The sequence below is a fragment of the Nycticebus coucang genome, chromosome 18, assembly GCF_027406575.1.
Source record: "Nycticebus coucang isolate mNycCou1 chromosome 18, mNycCou1.pri, whole genome shotgun sequence".
Lineage (NCBI taxonomy): Eukaryota > Metazoa > Chordata > Mammalia > Primates > Lorisidae > Nycticebus > Nycticebus coucang.
Window position 1 is genome coordinate 74,838,502 of NC_069797.1, and position 18,968 is coordinate 74,857,469.

Sequence of the window (18,968 nt, forward strand, 5' to 3'; positions counted from 1 at the left end):
TGGACCAGCTGTGGATGCCGAGTTCAAGCTAGCCCCTGGGTCACCACAGGTAGGTCTGACTTGGTGGGAGTGCTGTCAGCAAAGGATTTTCTGCATGTGGTTAGACAAATGTGGGGAAGAGACTGTCAGTAGGTGGGATGGAAGAAGAACTGGTAGTGTCAGATTTTGAAGGAAATGATGAGGACATTTCACTAGTTCAGAGAGTGAGTAAGAATTTGTAGAGGCAGAACGTGAAATTATTTGTTCTGAGGAAGAAGATGATAATGATGATGATGGAGAAGAAATGCAAATTGTGAAGCCCGCGAGAAGACGACCATGCCCCGCTGTACACACAGGTCAGTCTGCAGCTCAGATGACAGTGCCGTCAGGAATGATAACGGAACTCACAGCCGATAATGGATCAGGGGAGATGACAATCAGGTAATATTATGAGGACTCAACCAGGAGTACCATCAGGAATAGAACCCAAAATGCCATTGGATATTTTCAAACTATGTTTTGGTAATGAAACTGTGGATGTAATCATCAAGTTTATAAACCAGAAACTACATCTATTCAAAGAGTTATGTAAGGACTATTCATCCAAAAGTCTGGAGATTTTGTAAAAGAAGAAATTTTAGGACTAATTGGAATTTTTCTAAATTGTGGTATGTCCCCACAAAATAAAGACAATTTCTGCGATCTTTTCAGTGAGAATTTTCCTGTTTGCTGCGCTACTTTATCAGAACACAGGATGTGACTCCTGCCGAAATGTCTATGTTTTGATGCTGCTGCAACACGTGAAGGTCACAGACAGCATAATGTTTGCTCCAGTTGGAGACCTTTGGAATATGGTTATAAAAAAGTTCTCACTTTACTGCAATCCTTATGAGTCTGTCACTGCCAATGAGGAATGCTGTCTTTCCCTGGGTGTTGTCCATTCAGAATTTACATATCAACTAAAACCTGATACAAACTGAAGTGCACTTGTTGTGTGATTCTTCTACAAACCACTGTTCAGTGGCAAAGCCATATTCTGAGAAATCAGAGAAGCTTCCAAAAAAATCGCAACAGTGGCTCTGAGATTGTAAAATGATTGGCTCAGGCTCGGCACCCATAGCTCAATGGTTAGGGTGCCAGCCACATACATCAAAGCTGGCGGGTTTGAGCCCAGCCCAGGCCAGCTAAACAACAATGACAACTGCAACCAAAAAATAGCCAGGTGTTGTGGTGGGTGCCTCTAGTCACAGCTGCTCGAGAGGCTGAGGCAAGAGAATCACTTAAGCCCAAGAGTTTGAGGTTGCTGTGTGCTGTGACACCACGGCACTCCACCGGGGGGGACACAATGAGACTTTTTCTCAAAAAAGTCTTACCCAGGGCGAAAAAAAAACTTGGTTCAGAACTGTCAATGGGATCGATCCAGAAAAAATATTACTCTGGACTGAAAATTGACCTCCTTCACCCTGGCTTTCAAGTTGCTTCAAAAAAATATAACCACAAGTTGGTACTGTTCACAGAGATAAAAGGGATTTGCCTCTAGAACTAAGGCCCGAAGTAGAATGTAACATTTGCCTTCTCTCCCTATGTGACATTAGTGAGTTATGTCCATAAGAAAGGAAGCGTAGTTACTTTACACACAGCATGAAGATCTGAAGGTAGCGAATAACAAGCCTAACGATATCCATTATTATCATGCTATTAGAGCAGGTGTTGACACTCTTGTAAGTGCGTGAGGACATACTCCCGTCATGAGTTCACAACTTCACCTAAAGGAACAATTGGGAAAAAATACTTTTGGAAAGATTTAGCACAACAGCTCTTTGAAGAAAACATAAGAAGGTAAGTCCAAAATGAGCACTGTATCCACAAAAAGTATACAATGGAATGAATCTTTGTGGACACAAATTCAAGCAAGGGCTGGGTACAGTGACGAGACGAACAGTTCATATCAAACCAAAAGGAAGAGTTACGAGGAAAGCAGTGAAAAGTTTTTAACAAAAAGGTTGCTGCTACCTTTGTTCCCGTGGGAAAAACTGGAAATATATGAAGGCATGCAGAAAAGGAAGCAAATATATCTGTCCCAGCCACATATCAAAAGAAGAAAATATAATAAAAGGAACATGCAGAGAATGTGATTAAAATGTTTAGTTGACCAGGCAAGATGGCTCACTCTGTAATCCTAGCCGTCTGGGAGGCTGAGGTGAGTGGATCTCTTGAGCTCACGAGTTCAAGACCAGCCTGGACAAGAGTGAGACCCCCCCCCCCCAATCTGTGCTTTAAAAAAAATGAAAAACAGGCAAGAGGATCACTTGAGCCCAAGAATTTGAGGTTGCTATGAGATGTGATGCCACAGCACTCTACCAAGGGCAACATAGTAAGACTCTGTTTAAATAAATAAATAAAATGTTGTTAGTTACTTGTACAATAATATCTGAAATATGTGTTTTTTTCCATGAAATTATAGTACTATTTATTCTGAGGTTGGTGACTGACCCTCTCTCTGGTGTCCACTGGGTACTGAAATGGCATTAGTGTGTGACTATTAATGCCTATCTCTGTAATGCTGGTTTTGCAGCTTTGTGCTGAGGATCAAATGAGATAATGTAATAAAAGCAAAAGTTCAAAGCTTAAAAATAAATCCTTCCAAATCCAAAATCAATAAATTGACTTCAACAAAGAAAAATGCAACTATTTGTTCCTTATTATGTGAACAAAAAGAAAAAAGCTCACTTAGAAGTCACTGTTTTAAATAATCTATTTAATCATAGGGCGGCGCCTGTGGCTCAGTGAGTAGGGCGCCAGCCCCATATACCAAGGGTGGTGGGTTCAAACCCAGTCCCGGCCAAACTGCAACATAAAATAGCTGGGCATTGTCGCGGGTGCCTGTAGTCCCAGCTACTTGGGAGGCTGAGGCAAGAGAATCGCCTAAGCCCAGAAGCTGGAGGTTGCTGTGAGCTGTGTGACGCCACAGCACTCTACTGAGGGCGATAAAGTGAGACTCTGTCTCTAAAAATAAATAAATAAATAAATAAATAATCTATTTAATCATTTTGAATTTAAGCTTTTGAGGCATATTCCTAACACCACAGTGAAATTAAGTATCAGTCAGTGGATTCCCTAAACTACATCTGCCTCAATGAGATATGGTGAAATGTGCCACCAAACCACTCTCAACTATAATATCATACAGTAAAGGATAACTGAGCCCATTTTCCATTCTTTTACAACTTTATGGGAATCTATGGGCTATAAGAATCCCACTAAGTTTTTATACCTTTGAAAAATCTTCATCTCCATGACATTTCAACAACATACTTTAAGCTTTAGGTCACACAAATAAAAAGAAAATTATTTTTTTTCCCAACACCTCTAACTTTTCATCTCTCTCTCTTTTTTTTTAATTTTTTTTTTGAAACAGAGTCCCACCCTATGACCTAAGCAGAGTGCAGAGGGCAATGGCGTCATAGCTCACTGCAGCCTCAGACTAGTGCTGTGGGCATCCCGCTGCCTCAGCCTCTGGAAGCAGTTGGGATTATGTGGCGCCCTGCTGGGTTTTTCCATTTCTTTAAGAGTCGGGGTCTTGCTCTTGGCTCAGGCAAGTCATGAACTCCTGAGCTCAAGCAATTCTCCCTCTGTAGCCTCCCACAGTGGGATTACAGGTGTGGGCCACCGTGCCTGGCTATTCATCTCAATTCTATAAATGCTATAGTGATGCTTTTCTTTTCTTTTTTTTTTTTTTAAGAGACAGTCTCACTTTATAGCCTTCAGTAGAGTGCTGTAGCATCACAGCTCACAGCAACCTCCAACTCCTGGGCTTAGGCAATTCTCTTAGTCTCCCAAGTAGCTGGGACTACAGGCGCCCGCCACAACACCCAGCTATGTTTTTGTTGCAGTTTGGCCAGGGCTGTGTTTGAACCCGCCACCCTCGGTATATGGGGCTGGCACCCTACTGGCTGAGCCACAGGCGCCGCCCTGTGATGCTTGTCTTATTCCCCTTTTTTTTTTTAGTCTCACTTTGTCACCCTTGGTAGAGCGCACTGCATTCCCACTGAATACCCAGATTTAATTAACTGTTTCGCTACTGATAAACATTCATTATTATTATTTTTTTTTTTTTTGCCTTTTGATTATTTTTCCACCTGGAATTTGTGGATCTAGACTGTTGTGTGGAGTATTTTTTTTTTTGAGACACAGTCTCACTATGTCATCCTTAGTAGAGTGATATGGAGTCACAGCTCACAGCAACCTCAAACTTTTGGGCTTAAGCGATTCTCTTGCCTCAGCCTCCCAAGTAGCTGGGACTACAGACACCTGCCACAATACCCAGCTATTTTTTGTTGCAGTTGTCATTGTTGTTTAGCAGGCCTAGGCTGGGTTCAAATCTGCCAGCCCCAGTGTAGGTGGCCAGCACCCTAACCACTGAGCACGGGATCCAAGCCTTTGTGGGATACTTTTTCCAAAAGGAAATTTTACCACACATATTTATTGAATATTCCATTTTATCACTATTTGACAAGCTGTTTTTATCGTGTTATATATAACCTAAATCTGGACTCTATTCTGAACCAGTATGACAACTGAAGCTTCACATTATTTACAGCAAGGCACGCATCAGCAGATCCAAACCCCTCCCACAATCTCAAGTTCTACAATCTCTGTACCTTTCCTCCTTCACTCTTTTCCATTATAAAAGTTTTAACATCTTACAACTTCTCTGTATTTCTATCCACTGGTTCTCCTGGTCTCAAGGAGGCTTTCCTCCTTTCCCTCTTCCAGGGCTAACGTAACCTGAGCTCTCATTTCCAACTGCCTTTACCTCCTCTGAGATTCCAACAGTACCCATCCTTCTATACCTCTCCTTCCACTGGCTTCTTACTTACCTCCCTCTATAAGCATATACTGGTCTCTCCAACTTAAGTAAAAAATGGAAAACAAGTTCCACCTCAGCTTGGTGCCCGTAGCTCAGCTGAGTAGGGCTAAGTAGGGCACCAGTCACATACACCTGGCAGGTTCGAGCCCAGTCCGGGTGTGCTAAACAACAATGACACCTCAACCAAAAAATAGCCGGGTATTGTGGCTGGCACCTGTAGTCCCAGCTGCTTGGGAGGCTGAGGCAAGGGAATTGCTTAAGCCCAAGAGTTTGAGGTTGCTGTGTGCTGTGACACCACGGCACTCTACCGGGGGGGACACAATGAGACCTTTTCTCAAAAAAAAAAAAAAAAAGTTCGTTCCCCCTGCCACAACTTAATATGCACCCACTTAGTCACCCCATCTGTCCAACCACTCACCCTCTGCTCCCACCAAACATCCAATAATTGCTCAAATCTTTATAATGGTTTGAAATTGTTCTCTGGAACACCAAGCAAACCGAGTCTCTTCTCATACTTTATTCACCTTATGAACGCTCAGCAGAATTTAACACTCATTTCTGAAGCTCCCTCAGCTTCTAAAACCCGTGAAAGCTCCAGTCTCTTCTACCTCTCATTTGCTCTGCCGCTTTGCCAGCGTAAACACTGGCTGCTCTGAGACTCACTTCCCTCCTTATAAACTAAAAGCAAAGGATTTGACTCAAGACAGAGCTGGACTTTATTCTGATGCTGCTGTCCAGCAGCTGTGTGACCTAAGACAAGTTATTTGAACTTTTTGAGCTTTGGTATCTTTATTTGTAAAATACAGACAATAATAATTCTTCCAAAGGATTACTGTTGAGATCAAACAAGATTACATGAGAATAGCAGGTGGCTGGGCCCAGTGGGCAATTAGCATCTGCTGGCTTCTCCTTTTTAACTCTCAAACCTTTATCTCTGATCTTTCTTTGGCTTTTTAGTCCAAATCTTCAACCACTTGCCATATCTTTTCACCTGGATATCCCCTTTTTGTCCCAAACTCAAATATAGAAATTTTATCTGCAGAGCTGGCACCAGAACTCCCCTGAGGGAAGGCACTATCTTTTCCTGATATACCTTAAGGGGCTCCTTAGACTGGAGAGTGGCACCCTAAGGGCATGGGTGCTTTTGTTGCTCCTTGAGGGCACCTAAACTGCTTTGTAATTTATTTTATTTCTAACAGGGAAGAGTGAAGAGGCAGAAAAAGAAGAAGTAAGAGGAAGGAGATATTCAGACAGAGAAAGTCCCTTCATGGGTCTAGGGTGGGTTAAAAAAATGAAATAAGGCTTGGCGCCTGTGGCTCAAGCGACTAAGGCGCCAGCCACATACACCTGAGCTGGCAGGTTCGGATCTAGCTTGGGCCTGCCAAACAACAGTGATGGCTGCAACCAAAAAGTAGCCAGGCGTTGTGGTGGGCACCTATAGTCCCAGCTGCTTGGGAGGTGGAGGCAGGAGAATCGCTTGAGCCCAAGAGCTGGAGGTTGCTGTGAGCTGTGATGCCACAGCACTCTACCTAGGGCAACAGCTTGAGGCTCTGTTTCAAAAAAAAAGAAAGAATGATCATTTGTAAAAGACAGAGAAAGGATGTGGTGGGTGAGCTTATGAGCCAGTAAAACTACCTCGCTGAAGTACAATTTACAGTAACAATGCTGATCATTCCTTCAGGGTTGTTTGTGTTTCTATAATGTACACCCCAACTCATCAGTCCCCACAGATCTTCAGTAAAATCTACACTTTGAATACATCATGTGAATGGAATTTCTTGGAGAAATTGGACAATGGACTGATGTCACATCTGCAGCAGGGCACAGACAGCAAGCTGGAGCTCAGAAGCCAGGATGAACATAACATTAGTTCCTTAGGAATTCACAGAAATCTTTGAGGGACATTAGACTTCTGCATTCTCTTGTTTTGGGGAAGGAATGGGTTTCTGTCTAACTTGCCTTGATCTTGAAGCACAGTAAGGCACCAGCTGACACTTACAACTCACTCTGAAAGCAGTTTCTGCTCCAGATTCTCAATTTCTGTCAATGGTGCCTCACTACTCTGGTCATCCAAGCTAAACACCTCATAGTCATCAAAGCCACAAAAATCTTGAATATGTGCTTTGTGCAAAGCATACCTCCAAGTTGGATCATAGTGTGTTAGCATGTAAGAGTTTGCTACCAGGTCTCTTCTGCCAACCACCAATACCTCATTCTTAAAAAGAGATACCCTGGCTCAGCGCCTGTGGCTCAAGCGGCTAAGGCGCCAGCCACATACACCTAAGCTGGCGGTTTCGAATCCAGCCTGGGCCCGCCAAACAACAATGATGGGTGCAAACAAAAAATAGCTGGGCATTGTGGTCGGTGCCTGTAGTCCCAGCTACTTGGGAGGTGGAGGCAGGAGAATCGCTTGAGCCCAGGAGTTGGAGGTTGCTGTGAGCTGTGATGCCACAGCACTCTACCCAGGGCGACAGCTTGAGGCTCTGTCTCAAAAAAAAAAAAAAAAAAGAGAGAGAGCGCGAGAGAGATACCCTTAGGCCAGGCTTGGTGGCTCACGCCTATAATCCTACACTGTGGGAGGTGGAGGAGCTCATGAGTTCGAGACTAACCTGAGCTAGAGCGAGACCTCATCTCTAAAGTGTAGCCAGGTATTGTGGTGGGTGCCTTTAGTCTCACCTACTTGGGAGGCTGAAGCAAGAGAATAGCTTGAGTCCAAGAGTTAGAGGTCGCTGTGACCTATGACACCAGGACACTCTACCAAGGGTGACAAAGTGAGACTCTGTCTCAAAAAATAATAATAATAAAAACTATCCATTGAACAGTTTGATGATTTTGGTAACCATCACTACGATCCAGTTGAAAACATTTTCATCATCCCCAAATGTTCCATCATACCCATTTATAATTAATTCCACTCCCACCCTCAGCCATAGGCAAACACTGTTCCATTTTCCAGCTCTATAAATTTGCTTCTTCTAGCCATGTCATATAAATGGACTCGTACAATACAGTCTCACTGTGTTTCACTTAGCAAGTTTTTGAAGTTAAATCATGTTGTGTAGCATGTATCAGTATTTAATTCCTGTAAATTGCTGAATAGTATCTCACTGTATGCCACAATATACCACATTTTGTTTATCCTTTTGCCAACTGATGTACGTTTAGATTATTTCCAGATTTTTGGCTATTATGAGCAATGCTGCCATGAACATCTACATACATATCTATATATATGTTTTCATGTCTTTTGGACAGATTCATAGGAGCAGAATTGCTGAATCATAAGGCAAATTTATTGTTCAACTTTTTAAGACACCACCAAACTTTCCAAAGTGGCTGTAGCGTTGTACATTCCCCTCAGCACCTCACAAGGATTCCAATTTCTCTGCATTCTCAGTACTTGATGTTGTCTTTTCTATTCTAACTATCCTAGGGGCTAGGAAGTGGTATTTCACAGTAGTTTTAACTGTATTTCCCTAATAATACATCTGAACATCTTTCTATGTGTTTATTAGGCATTCTTATACCTTCTTTGGGGAAATAGCCATTCAACTCTTGTCCGTTTTTGTTGTTGTTGTTTGTTTGTTTTTGAGACAGAGTCTCACTTTGTTGCCCCTGGTAGAATGCTGAGATGTAGTGTCATAGCCCACAGCAACCTCAAACTCTTGGGCTCAAGCAATTCTTTTATCTGGGACTACAGGCACCCGCCACAACACTCGGCTATTTTTAGAGACGGGGTCTCGCTCTTGCTAAAGCTGGTCTCAAACCTGTGAGCTCAGGCAATCCACCCACCTCAGCCAGAGTGCTGGGATTACAGTTATGAGCCACCCTGCCCGGCCTCTTATCCCTTTTTCATTTGAGTTATCTTCGTTAATATTGAGTTGTAAGAGTTCTTGATATACTGGATGTAAATACTTCATTTATGTGATCTGCAAATATTTTCTTCCAGAGGGTAACTTGTCTTTTGGTCTTTTTAATGTCTTTTGAAATGGAAGTGCTTTTAATTTCGAAGATGCAATTATAATTTTTTTTACCTGTATGGTTAACGCTTTAGTTTTACCTAAGAACTCTTTTCCCAATTCAAATCAAATAAATATTTTACCCTGGGTCTTCTTCTAAGGGTTTAAGGGTTTTGTAGTTTTAACTCTTGCATTTAGGTCTATGATCCATTTTTCATATAACGTTATGGAAATATAATTTACATGCCATACATATAATTTACATGCCTATTAAACTGTACAATCCAGGCCTGGCGCTGTGATCCCAACACTTTGGGAGGCCGAGATGAGTGGATCACTCCAGTTTAGGAGTTTGAGACCAGTTTGAGCAAGAGTGAGATCCCATCTTTAAAAATAGCCAGGTGTTAGCGAGGGCGCCAGCTGCATATCCCAGAGCTGGTGGGTTCGAACCCAGCCTGGACCTGCCAAACAACAATGACAACTACAACCAAAAAATAGCTAGGCGTTGTGATGGGCACCTGTAGTCTCAGCTACTCAGGAAGCTGAGGCAAGAGAATCGCTTAAGCCCAAGAGTTTGAGGTTGCTGCGAGCTGTGATGCCACAGCACTCTACTGAGGGTGACATAGTGAGACTCTGCCTTAAAAAGAAATGTTATGGTGTGTGCCTGTAGTCCCATCTACTTGGGAGGCTGAAGCAAAAGGACTGCTTGAGCCTGAGTTTGAGGTTGCTGTGAGCTATGCCCCCTACCCAGGGGCAAGAAAGTGAGACTCTGTCTCAAAATCAAAACAAAAAATAAACTATATGATCTAATGGTTTTTAGCATATTCAGTTATACAACCATTCACTACTATCTAATTTTAGAAAACTGCATGAGCCCAAAAAGAAACCCATTAGAAGTTCTCATTTCTCCTTCTCTCCAGTCTCTGGCAGCCACTAATCTATTTTCTATCTCTGTAAATTTGCCTCTTCTGGACGTTTCATATAAATGGGATTATACAATATATGGCCCTTCTGGCTTCTTTCATTTAGTGTGATGTTCTCAAGGTTCATCTAGGTGCAGCACATAGCAATACTTCATTTCTTTTATTGCCAAATAATATTCTATTGTATGAATTAGTATATTTTATTTAACAGCAGGTCCATTCATCAGTTGATGCACATTTGGGTTAATTCTACCTTTTAACTATTATGAGTAATGCTGCTATATACAAATTTTTGTGTGAATGTATTTTTTTCATTTTTCCAGGGCATGGTACATAGAAGTGGCACTGCTGAGTCATATAGTAACTAACCATCTGGGGAACTGTCAAACTGTTTTTCCAAAGTGGCTGCACTATTTTACGTTCCCACCAGCAGGGTATGAAGGTTTCACTTTCTCCATTTCCTTACCAACACTTATGATTTCTTTTTTTTTTTTTTTTTTTAATATTCATCCTAATGGGTGTGAAGTTGTATCTGACCATAGTTTCAATTTGTATTTCCCTAATGGTTAATGATGGTGAGCATCTTTTCATTTGCTTATTGTCTACTACGTATCTTTTTTTGAGAAATGTCTATTCGGGTGATTTGCCCATTTTTAATTTGGTTATTTGTCCTTTTATTATTAAGTATAAGAGTTCTTTGTATATTCTAGATATAAATTCCTTACCATATGTTTGGTCTGCAAACACTGACCCCCATTCTTGGGGTTCTCTTTTCACTGTATAATTCATTTTGAGTTAACTTTTGGTGGATGTGAAGAAAGATCTGAATTCATTTTGGGTTTATTTTGTTTTAGGGGTTTGTTTGTTTGTTGAAACAGAGGACCACTCAGTCATCCTGGGGTTGAGTGTTGTAGCTTTATAGCTCACAGCAACCTCAGACTTTTGCACTCAAGCGATCCTCTTGCCTCAGCCTCCTAAGTAGCTGGGACTAAAGGCATCTGCTACAACATCGGGCTATTTTTAGAGACAGGGTCTCACTCTTGCTCAGGCTGGTGTGTTAACTCCTGAACTCAAGCAATCCACCCGCCTCGGCCTCCCAGAGTGCTAGGATTACAGGCGTGAGCCACTGAGCCTGGCTTTTGTTTTGTTTGTTTTTTTTTTCTTTTAACTTATAGTTATCCAATTGTCCCAACACTGTATGCTAAAAAAGGTAATCCTTTCTCCATTGAATTATCTTGGCACTTTTGCCAAAGTCAACTGACAATAAACATAAAAATTCATTTCAGGTTTGCAATTGTGTTCCATTGAACTATATCCCTTATGTTGTGCCAGTACCACACTACCTTTTTTTTTGTTTGTTTGTTTGAACAGAGTGTCACTTTCTCACCCTCAGTAGAACACAGGAAGGAGTCATATCTCACAGCAACCTCAAACTCTTGGGCTCAGGCAGCACCCATAGCTCAGTGGGTAAGGTGCCGGCCACATACACCCAGGCTGCTGGGCCAGCTAAAACAACAATGACAATTGCAACAAAAAAATAGCTGGGTGTTGTGACAGGTACCTGTAGTCCCAGCTACTTGGGAGGCTGAGGCAACAGAATCACTTAAGTCCAAAAGTTGGAGGTTGCTGTGAGTTGTGACGCCACAGCACTCTACCGAGGGCAACAGTGAGACTCTGCCTCAAAACAACAACAAAAAAACACAAAAAAACTTTTGGACTTAAGTGATCTCCTTGCCTTAGCCTCCAGAGTAGCTGGGCACCCACCACAATGCTCAGCTATTTTTTGAGACAGGGTCTCACTCAGGCAGGTCTCAAACTCATGAGCTCAGACAATCCACCTGCCTTGGCCTCCCAGAGTGCTAGGACTATGGCTGTGAGCCACTGTGCCCAACCTATACTATCTTGATTACTGTGGCTTTACAGTAATTTTTTAAACAGAGAAAGTCTTCCAAATTTGTTCTTCCTTTTCAAAATTGTCTTGGATATTTTAAAGTGGACTTTTATCAATGTGGATAAACCTGCCAAAAGATGTTTTATGCACAAAAACAACCACTTCAGCAAAGTTATACCTTTGTTAAACAAATAATCATGGACTTTTTAAAGAAGCAAATATCTTCAAGAAGATTAAAAGTTTCCATGTGCTAACAAACAAATGAAAAAATGCTCATGTTCATTGTCCCTAATCATCAGAGAAATGCAAATCAAAACCATCTAACCCCCATGAGAATGGCCCACATCACAAAGTTGCAAAGCTGCAGATGCTGGCGTGGATGTGGAGAGAAGGGAACACTTTTACACTGCTGGTGGGACTGCAAACTAATACAACCTTTTTGGAAGGAAGCATGGAGAATCCTTAAAGAACTCAAATTAGACCTCCCATTTGATCCTGCAATCCCATTACTGGGTGATCTACCCAGAAGGAAAAAAAAATCCTTTTATCATAAGGACACTTGCACTAGACTGTTTATTGCAGCTCAATTTACAATACAAAATGTGTAAACAACCTAAATGCCCACCAACCCAGGAATGGATTAACAAGCTGTGGTACATGTATACCATGGAATACTATTCAGCCACTAAAAAAGATGGAGGCTTTACACCTTTTGTATTAACCTGCATGGAAATGGAACATATTCTTCTTAGTAAAGCATCACAAGAATGGAGAAGCAAGAATCCAGTGTACTCAATTTTAATATGAAGGCAGTAGATGAGCTAATACAAGGGGAAGGTAAGGGAATGAGCAAGTGGGGAAAGGCAAGGAGAGAGGGGGCTTGGAAGTCACCATTATAAGGCACACCTCTTGGGGGTGGGACACAACTATAACAGGTACTTTATCTAACAAATGCAGTCAGTGTAACCTAATTCTTTGTACCCTCAATGAATCCCAAACAAACAAACAAACAAAAAATAGCTTCCATGCCCTCTATCTTATTATTATTTTTTTTTTTTGTAGAGACAGAGTCTCACTGTACCGCCCTCGGGTAGAGTGCCGTGGCCTCACACGGCTCACAGCAACCTCTAACTCTTGGGCTTACACGATTCTCTTGCCTCAGCCTCCCGAGCAGCTGGGACTACAGGCATGCCCTCTATCTTAAACATTACAAAGTCACAACCAAATGCAGCAGAACAGTGCTTTCAATTGCTTTCTATGTTAATGCAGAAGCTATACAAAAACTAACTCCCGGGCAGCACCTGTGGCTCAGTCGGTAAGGCGCGGGCCCCATATACCAAGGGTGGCGGGTTCAAACCCGGCCCTGGCCAAACTGCAACAAAAAAATAGCCGGGTGCTGTGGTGGGCGCCTGTAGTCCCAGCTACTTGGGAGGCTGAGGCAAGAGAATTGCTTAAGCCCAGGAGTTGGAGATTGCTGTGAGCTGTGTGATGCCATGGCACTCTACCGAGGGCCATAAAGTGAAACTCTGTCTCTACAAAAAAAATAAAAATAAAAATAAGAAAAAAAAACTAACTCCCACAGAATTTTGTTACTTGAATGATTAATATTCATGCATTTATTTACAAAGCTAAAAAATCACCTAAGAGCATAATATTACTCGTTGCTACATTGTTTGCAATACTGAAAAAAAACCTGAAATGTTCATCAAAGGGAGACTACATAAAAACATGGCTGATGGCTGGCTCAGTGGCTCATGCCTGTAATCCTAGCACTCTGGGAAGCCAAGGCCGGTAGATCACTTGAGCTCAGGAGTTCAAGACCAGCCTGAGCAAGAGCAAGACTCTGTCTCTACTAAAAATAGCTAAGTGTTGTGGCAGGAACCTGTAGTCCCAGCTACTCAGGAGGCTGAAGCAAGAGGATTGCTTGGGCCCAAGAGTTTGACGTTGCTATAAGCTATCACCCCATGGGCACTCTACCTAGGGCAATGGAGTGACACTCTTGTCTTCAAAAACAAAAATGAAAACACACACAGGAGTATAATACAGTTGTTTAAAAAGAACAAAGAAGCTCTCAAATATGAGACAACATAAAATGATCTTCAGTATTTCTGAAGGTGAAAAGAACAAGGTATAGAACAGTCTAAATAGCGTGCTATGCTTGTATTTACATGAGAAACTCTGGAAGAATTCCAAAGAAACCAGAAGTGGTTACATAGGGATAGAGGTTTAGGAGGGGTAAGGGGAACTGGATGATGGGTGACTGCAGAGAGAACAAGACTCTCACCATATGCCTTTTCTTTTCTTTTCTTTTAAATTGATGTTTACCCATGTGACTATATTAGTTATGCAAAAAATAAATAATGCAAAATAATTTAGGCTATTTTATTTCTACCTACGTATATTAAAAAAAAAAAAGACCCTGATCATCAGAGAAATGGAAATCAAAACCACCCTGAGATGTCACCTTAGCCCAGTGAAAATTGCCCACAGTACAAAGTCTGAAAGCTGCAGATGCTAGCATGGATTTGAGAAAGGAACACTTTTACATTGTTGGTGGGACTGCAAACTAGTACAACCTCTTTGGAAGAAAGTATGGAAAATCCTTAAAGCACTCAAATTAGACCTCCCATTTTATCCTGCCATCCCTCTACTAGGCATCTACTCAGAAGAAAAATAAATCATTTTATTATAAGGACATTTGAACTAGATTGTTTATTGCAGCTCAATTTACAATCACTAAAATGTGGAAACCTAAATGCCCATCAACCCAGGAATGGATTAACAAACTGTGGTATATGTATACCATGGAATATTTACCCATTAAAAAAGATGGAGACTTTAAAAAAAAAAAAGAAAGAAAAGAAAAAGGGCTTGGCATAGTTGCTAACACCTTTAATCCTAGCAGTTTAGGAGCATAAGGTGGGAGGATCACTTGAGGACTGCTTGAAGCCAGGAGTTCAAGGCCAGCCTGGGCAACACAGTGAGACCCATCTCTACAAAGAATTAAAAAAAATTAGCTGGGGCAGTGCCCGTAGCTCAGTCAGCAGGGTGCCGGCCACATACACCTAGGGTGGCAGGTTCAAACCCAGCCCAGGACAGCTAAAACAAAAATAGAAAAACTGAGGCAAGAGGATCACTTGAGCCCAAGAGTTGGAGGTTGCTGTGAGCTATGACTCCATGGCACTCTACCCAGGACAACTTGAGACTCTGCCTAAAATAAATAAATAAATAAATAAAATTAGCTTGACATGGAAGTGTGCACCTATAGTCCCAGCTACTTGGATTACTTGAGCCTAGGAATTTGAGACTGCAGTGAGCTACAATAATGCCAAGGCACTCCAGCCCAGGCAACAGAATAAGACCTTATCCCTAAAAAAAAAGAAAAGAAAAGAAAAAAAGCTACAAACTCAAGTCCCAATATGAAATCAATCCTTCTTAATAGTTTTTAAATGGTTCAGTTTCAATGTGCATACAAAATTAGAAAGTTCCATTAAAAATACCAAAAAAAGAAAAGCAATTTCAAGCTCGGCACCTGTAGCTCAGTGGATAGGGTGGCAGCCACATGCCCAGGGCTGGTGGGTTTGAATGTGGCCAGGGCCTAAACAACAATGACAACTACAACAAAAAAAACAGCTGGGCATTGTGGCGGGCGCCTATAGTCCCAGCTACTTGGGAGACTGAGGCAAGAGAATTTCTTAAGCTCAAAAGTTTGAGGTTGCTGTGAGCTGTGATGCCATGGTACTCTACCAAGGGCAACATAGTGAGGCTCTGTCTCAAAAAAAATAAAGAAAAGAAAATTCTGCTGAGCACTGTGCCCATCATTACAGGGAAAAATGATAATCTTTTTTGCTGAAACAACTGTTCCACAGGCAGTACAGTTTTAGTGACTTTCCAGTGAGCCAGGGGGACAGTCTGTTAGCACCCAGACTCCAAGGTATGTTCCATCATAAAGCTCCCTCTGCCATCAGTACCCAGCATAAAGAGACTTCTCAAAATCATTTCAAGCTGACTCAACAAGGACAAGCCTTGAGTTGCCTTTCCAGTTTTGACATAGAGTGGCCTCCATTCTACAAATCATCCAGTACAGATTTAAAATCCAATTCCTTGTGAAAGGCACAGGCAGAAAGTACAGTAAGGAGAGCACTAATTTGCTGGGTGACTCCTACCATACCAATTCATTTCTCTGGGTCTCCATTCTCTCTTTTTTTTTTGAGACAGAGTCTCACTCAGTTGCCCTAGATAGAGTGCCTTAGCGTCACAGCTCACAGCAACCTCAAATTCTTGTGCTCAAGCGATTCTCTTGCCTCAGCCTCCCAGGTAACTGGGACTACAGGCTCCCACCAGAACACCCAGCTACCTTTTTTTTGGAGACAGCCTCACTCAGTCACTCTGGGGTTGAATGCCATGGTGTCATAGCTCACAGCAACCTCAAACTCTTGGCTTAAGTGATTCTTTTGCCTCCCAAGTAACTGGGACTATAGGCACCTGCCACAATGCCTGGCTGTTTTTTAGAGATGGGGTCTCACTCTTGCTCAGGCTGGTCTTGAACTCCCAAGCTCAAGCAATCTGCCCACCTCAGCTTCCCAGAGCGCTGGGATTACAGGCAAGAGCCACAGTGCCTGGGTGGGTCTCCATTTCCTTACTGGTAAAATGAATGGGTCTGGGCCAAATTCTCTTGAAGGTTCCTTTCAGGACTAAAATACTGTAATTTAATTATATAAACAGCCAGGTCAATTTAAAGACCATATGAAGGGTGGGAGATGTCTCCAGTCATATGGAAGCTCATACAAATTATCAAATACACAGGGTTTGCTGACAGAGACAGGATGTTCTGATTCCTATTTTCCGTGTTTTACCTTCAACATAAATAATTTGGTCCACTTGTGTAAAGAGTTCTCTCATATATAGCTTCTGATTAAAAATGAATTACAATTAGGTAAGACTTCTATAAAAACTGGTAGAAAGGATTATTTAAAACTGTGTAAGTACTGAATGTGTTAGCTAAGGGAAGTTTTAGTTTGGCCTATTATCCTTTTGTTAGCATCATTCAAGATTCCACACTTGAATTAATACTTACATCCTTTTGAGAGCAGCCTTCCAGAGATTTACCTATGCTAATTCCTGTATGTGAAGGAGGGGTGAATACGCTCCAGAGACAGCAAATGCTACTGGAAATCCAAGCTCAGCAAAACATGCGCCAGATTCTGATCAATAAAAGCTAATTGCTTTTAAAAAAAATCATACAAATACTGATTTTTGTCTATGAAAAAACAAAATACATGATCTCTTTAGCACTAGGTTCAGGTAGTTATAATTATCAAGCACTTTATTAAAGTGCTAGTGATCTGCAGCTTTACCTAGACCTTTCTAAAACAGCTCTTAATCATATTCATCTCTGCAAAGATTCCTTCTTTGGCACAAAAGCAGTGAGAAACACAGCTCTGGCAGACGCTCTGCAGGGATGCAGGTTCATTGTCTGGCCCCAGCTTTTACCTGGCAGAAACTGGACACTCTGCTGAGAAACAGCTCATCTCATTAGCATGTCTTTATTCTACCAAAATGAGAATCAGCTCTGCTCCAATTCTGACACCTCACTCCAAGATCACCAAAATCAGTGTCAGGTCCTAAGCCAAAGGGAGTGGTAGTCATCAGTCCCCAGAAGTCTAGAGAGTAGCAATTAAAAATAAAGAGTAGATAGCTAGGCAATGCACCAGCAGTTCAAAGAGGCCGTGCTCAATCAACTCAACTGTCTTCTCCTGTGATTCCTTCCTTTGCTGTTAAAACCCTCCACTACCTCCAATACGGATGCCACAACACAGAGGCTGGAGACATTTACCTTTTTAAGTGACAGAATAATCCTTTCTGAAAATAAACACAACACTTCTGTACATATTGAACACCTCTGCCCTGTCCCAGAGCTATCCCAATTCCAAAAACAGGCTCGCCCAGAACTATCCCAATTCCAAAAACCAGGCTCGCCCAGAGCTATCCCAATTCCAAAAACCAGCTTCACCCGCTACTCTGGCAAAGGGCCATCGAGTGACTCTGATACTCAGATTCCCAAACATTTCTAATAAAATACTTTTCCCTCTGATACCTTCTGTAAAAACACCCGCACCCGCACCGCAAAAGCATTTTCGGCCTCCATCCTCCAGCAGGCAATGGGCGCTTTTCCATTAGAAACCTAATTCTAACCTTTCCAGAGGCCTGGATGCGGCAGCCCAGGGACAGGACCTGATCACGACAGAGGCCAAGACCGTGTCCCCTAAATCCCAGCCCGTGCGAGGCCAATGGGCTCCGCAGCCAGGCCAGCCTGGTCCGTGCGGGGCGAAGACCACCCCCAGCCCGCCGGTGACGCCGCAGCTCCACTCCTCAGGAGCTGCAGTCCCGCGGGGAGCACGTCCCTGTCACCGGGCAGATTACAACCGAGGCTGCTCCCGTCCTCTGGCGGAGGGGCTCTGCGACCTGGGTGACCCCGCCAGGCCCCTAACGCAGCCCCCTGCGCTACTTCGCCTGGGACCGTGGAGACCTCGGCCTTCTCGAAGCCCTTTCACGCTCAAAGGTCGTTTCAGAGCGGCCTCGATCACTGGGGTCCACGCTCGGGAGCATCTTGACCTGGAGCCCCCGCGTCTCTTCGCCCCCCGCTCCCAGCCGCGGCGCCCGCCCGGCCCTCACCGGACTTGGGCGGGTAGCGGTACACGGAATTGGACGGGATGTCCACCTCCTCCACGCCCGCGTGCTGCCGGCTTGTCAGGGCCCCCATGGCCGCTGCGGCTGCGGCTGCGGCGTCCGGCCCGGCTCTGGCGCCCGCGCCGCCCTCCGCGCCTCACCGCGGCCGCCCGCCCCGCGCCGGGTGCGGGGGTCGGCTGCCCGCCGCGGCCGGCTCCGCTGCGGCGCTGCGGCTCTGGCGGCGGGAAGCCCCCGGCGCGCCGCGCACCATCCTCCGCCGGGCACCGCGGCGGCGCCTGTGCCGAGGGGCTGCGGGGCTGGGCCGGGGGCGCCGCCGCCGCCTCAGGCCGCGTGATGTCAGCGGTGGCTCGCGCGCGGGGACCGCGGCGGCCCGGGCCAATGGCGAGGCGGGGCGGGAGCGCCCGCGCGGGACCAGCCAATGGGCGGCGGGCTGCCGCGGGGGCCGGCGGCGCGGGCCTCGCGCCGGGTCGCGGCCGGGGGGCTCGCGACGGGGCGGCTGTCTGGCCACGCGGACCGCGAGGCGTGGGAGATGCGCTGAGCCGAGGGAGCGTCGCCCCCTCCGCGGACCACCGGCCCGCCCGGAGCACGCTCGCCTTTGTCCCAGACCTCGGAACGCGTGCCGTCCCGCGTTGCAGCTCCCGGCCCCACACCTGCAG

The 18,968-nt window shown here is 44.1% G+C and overlaps 1 protein-coding gene across 1 annotated transcript in view; it reads right to left on the reverse strand.

Moving 5' to 3' along the window:
* Positions 1-18,596, reverse strand: part of RNF157 (ring finger protein 157) — a 104,710-nt gene extending 86,114 nt beyond the window's left edge. Inside the window, exon 1 of the mRNA XM_053569337.1 lies at positions 18,298-18,596. Coding sequence (XP_053425312.1) covers positions 18,298-18,385 — 88 coding nt within the window. The 5' untranslated portion in view covers positions 18,386-18,596. The remainder of the gene's footprint in view (positions 1-18,297) is intronic.
* Positions 18,597-18,968: the final 372 nt, after the last annotated feature.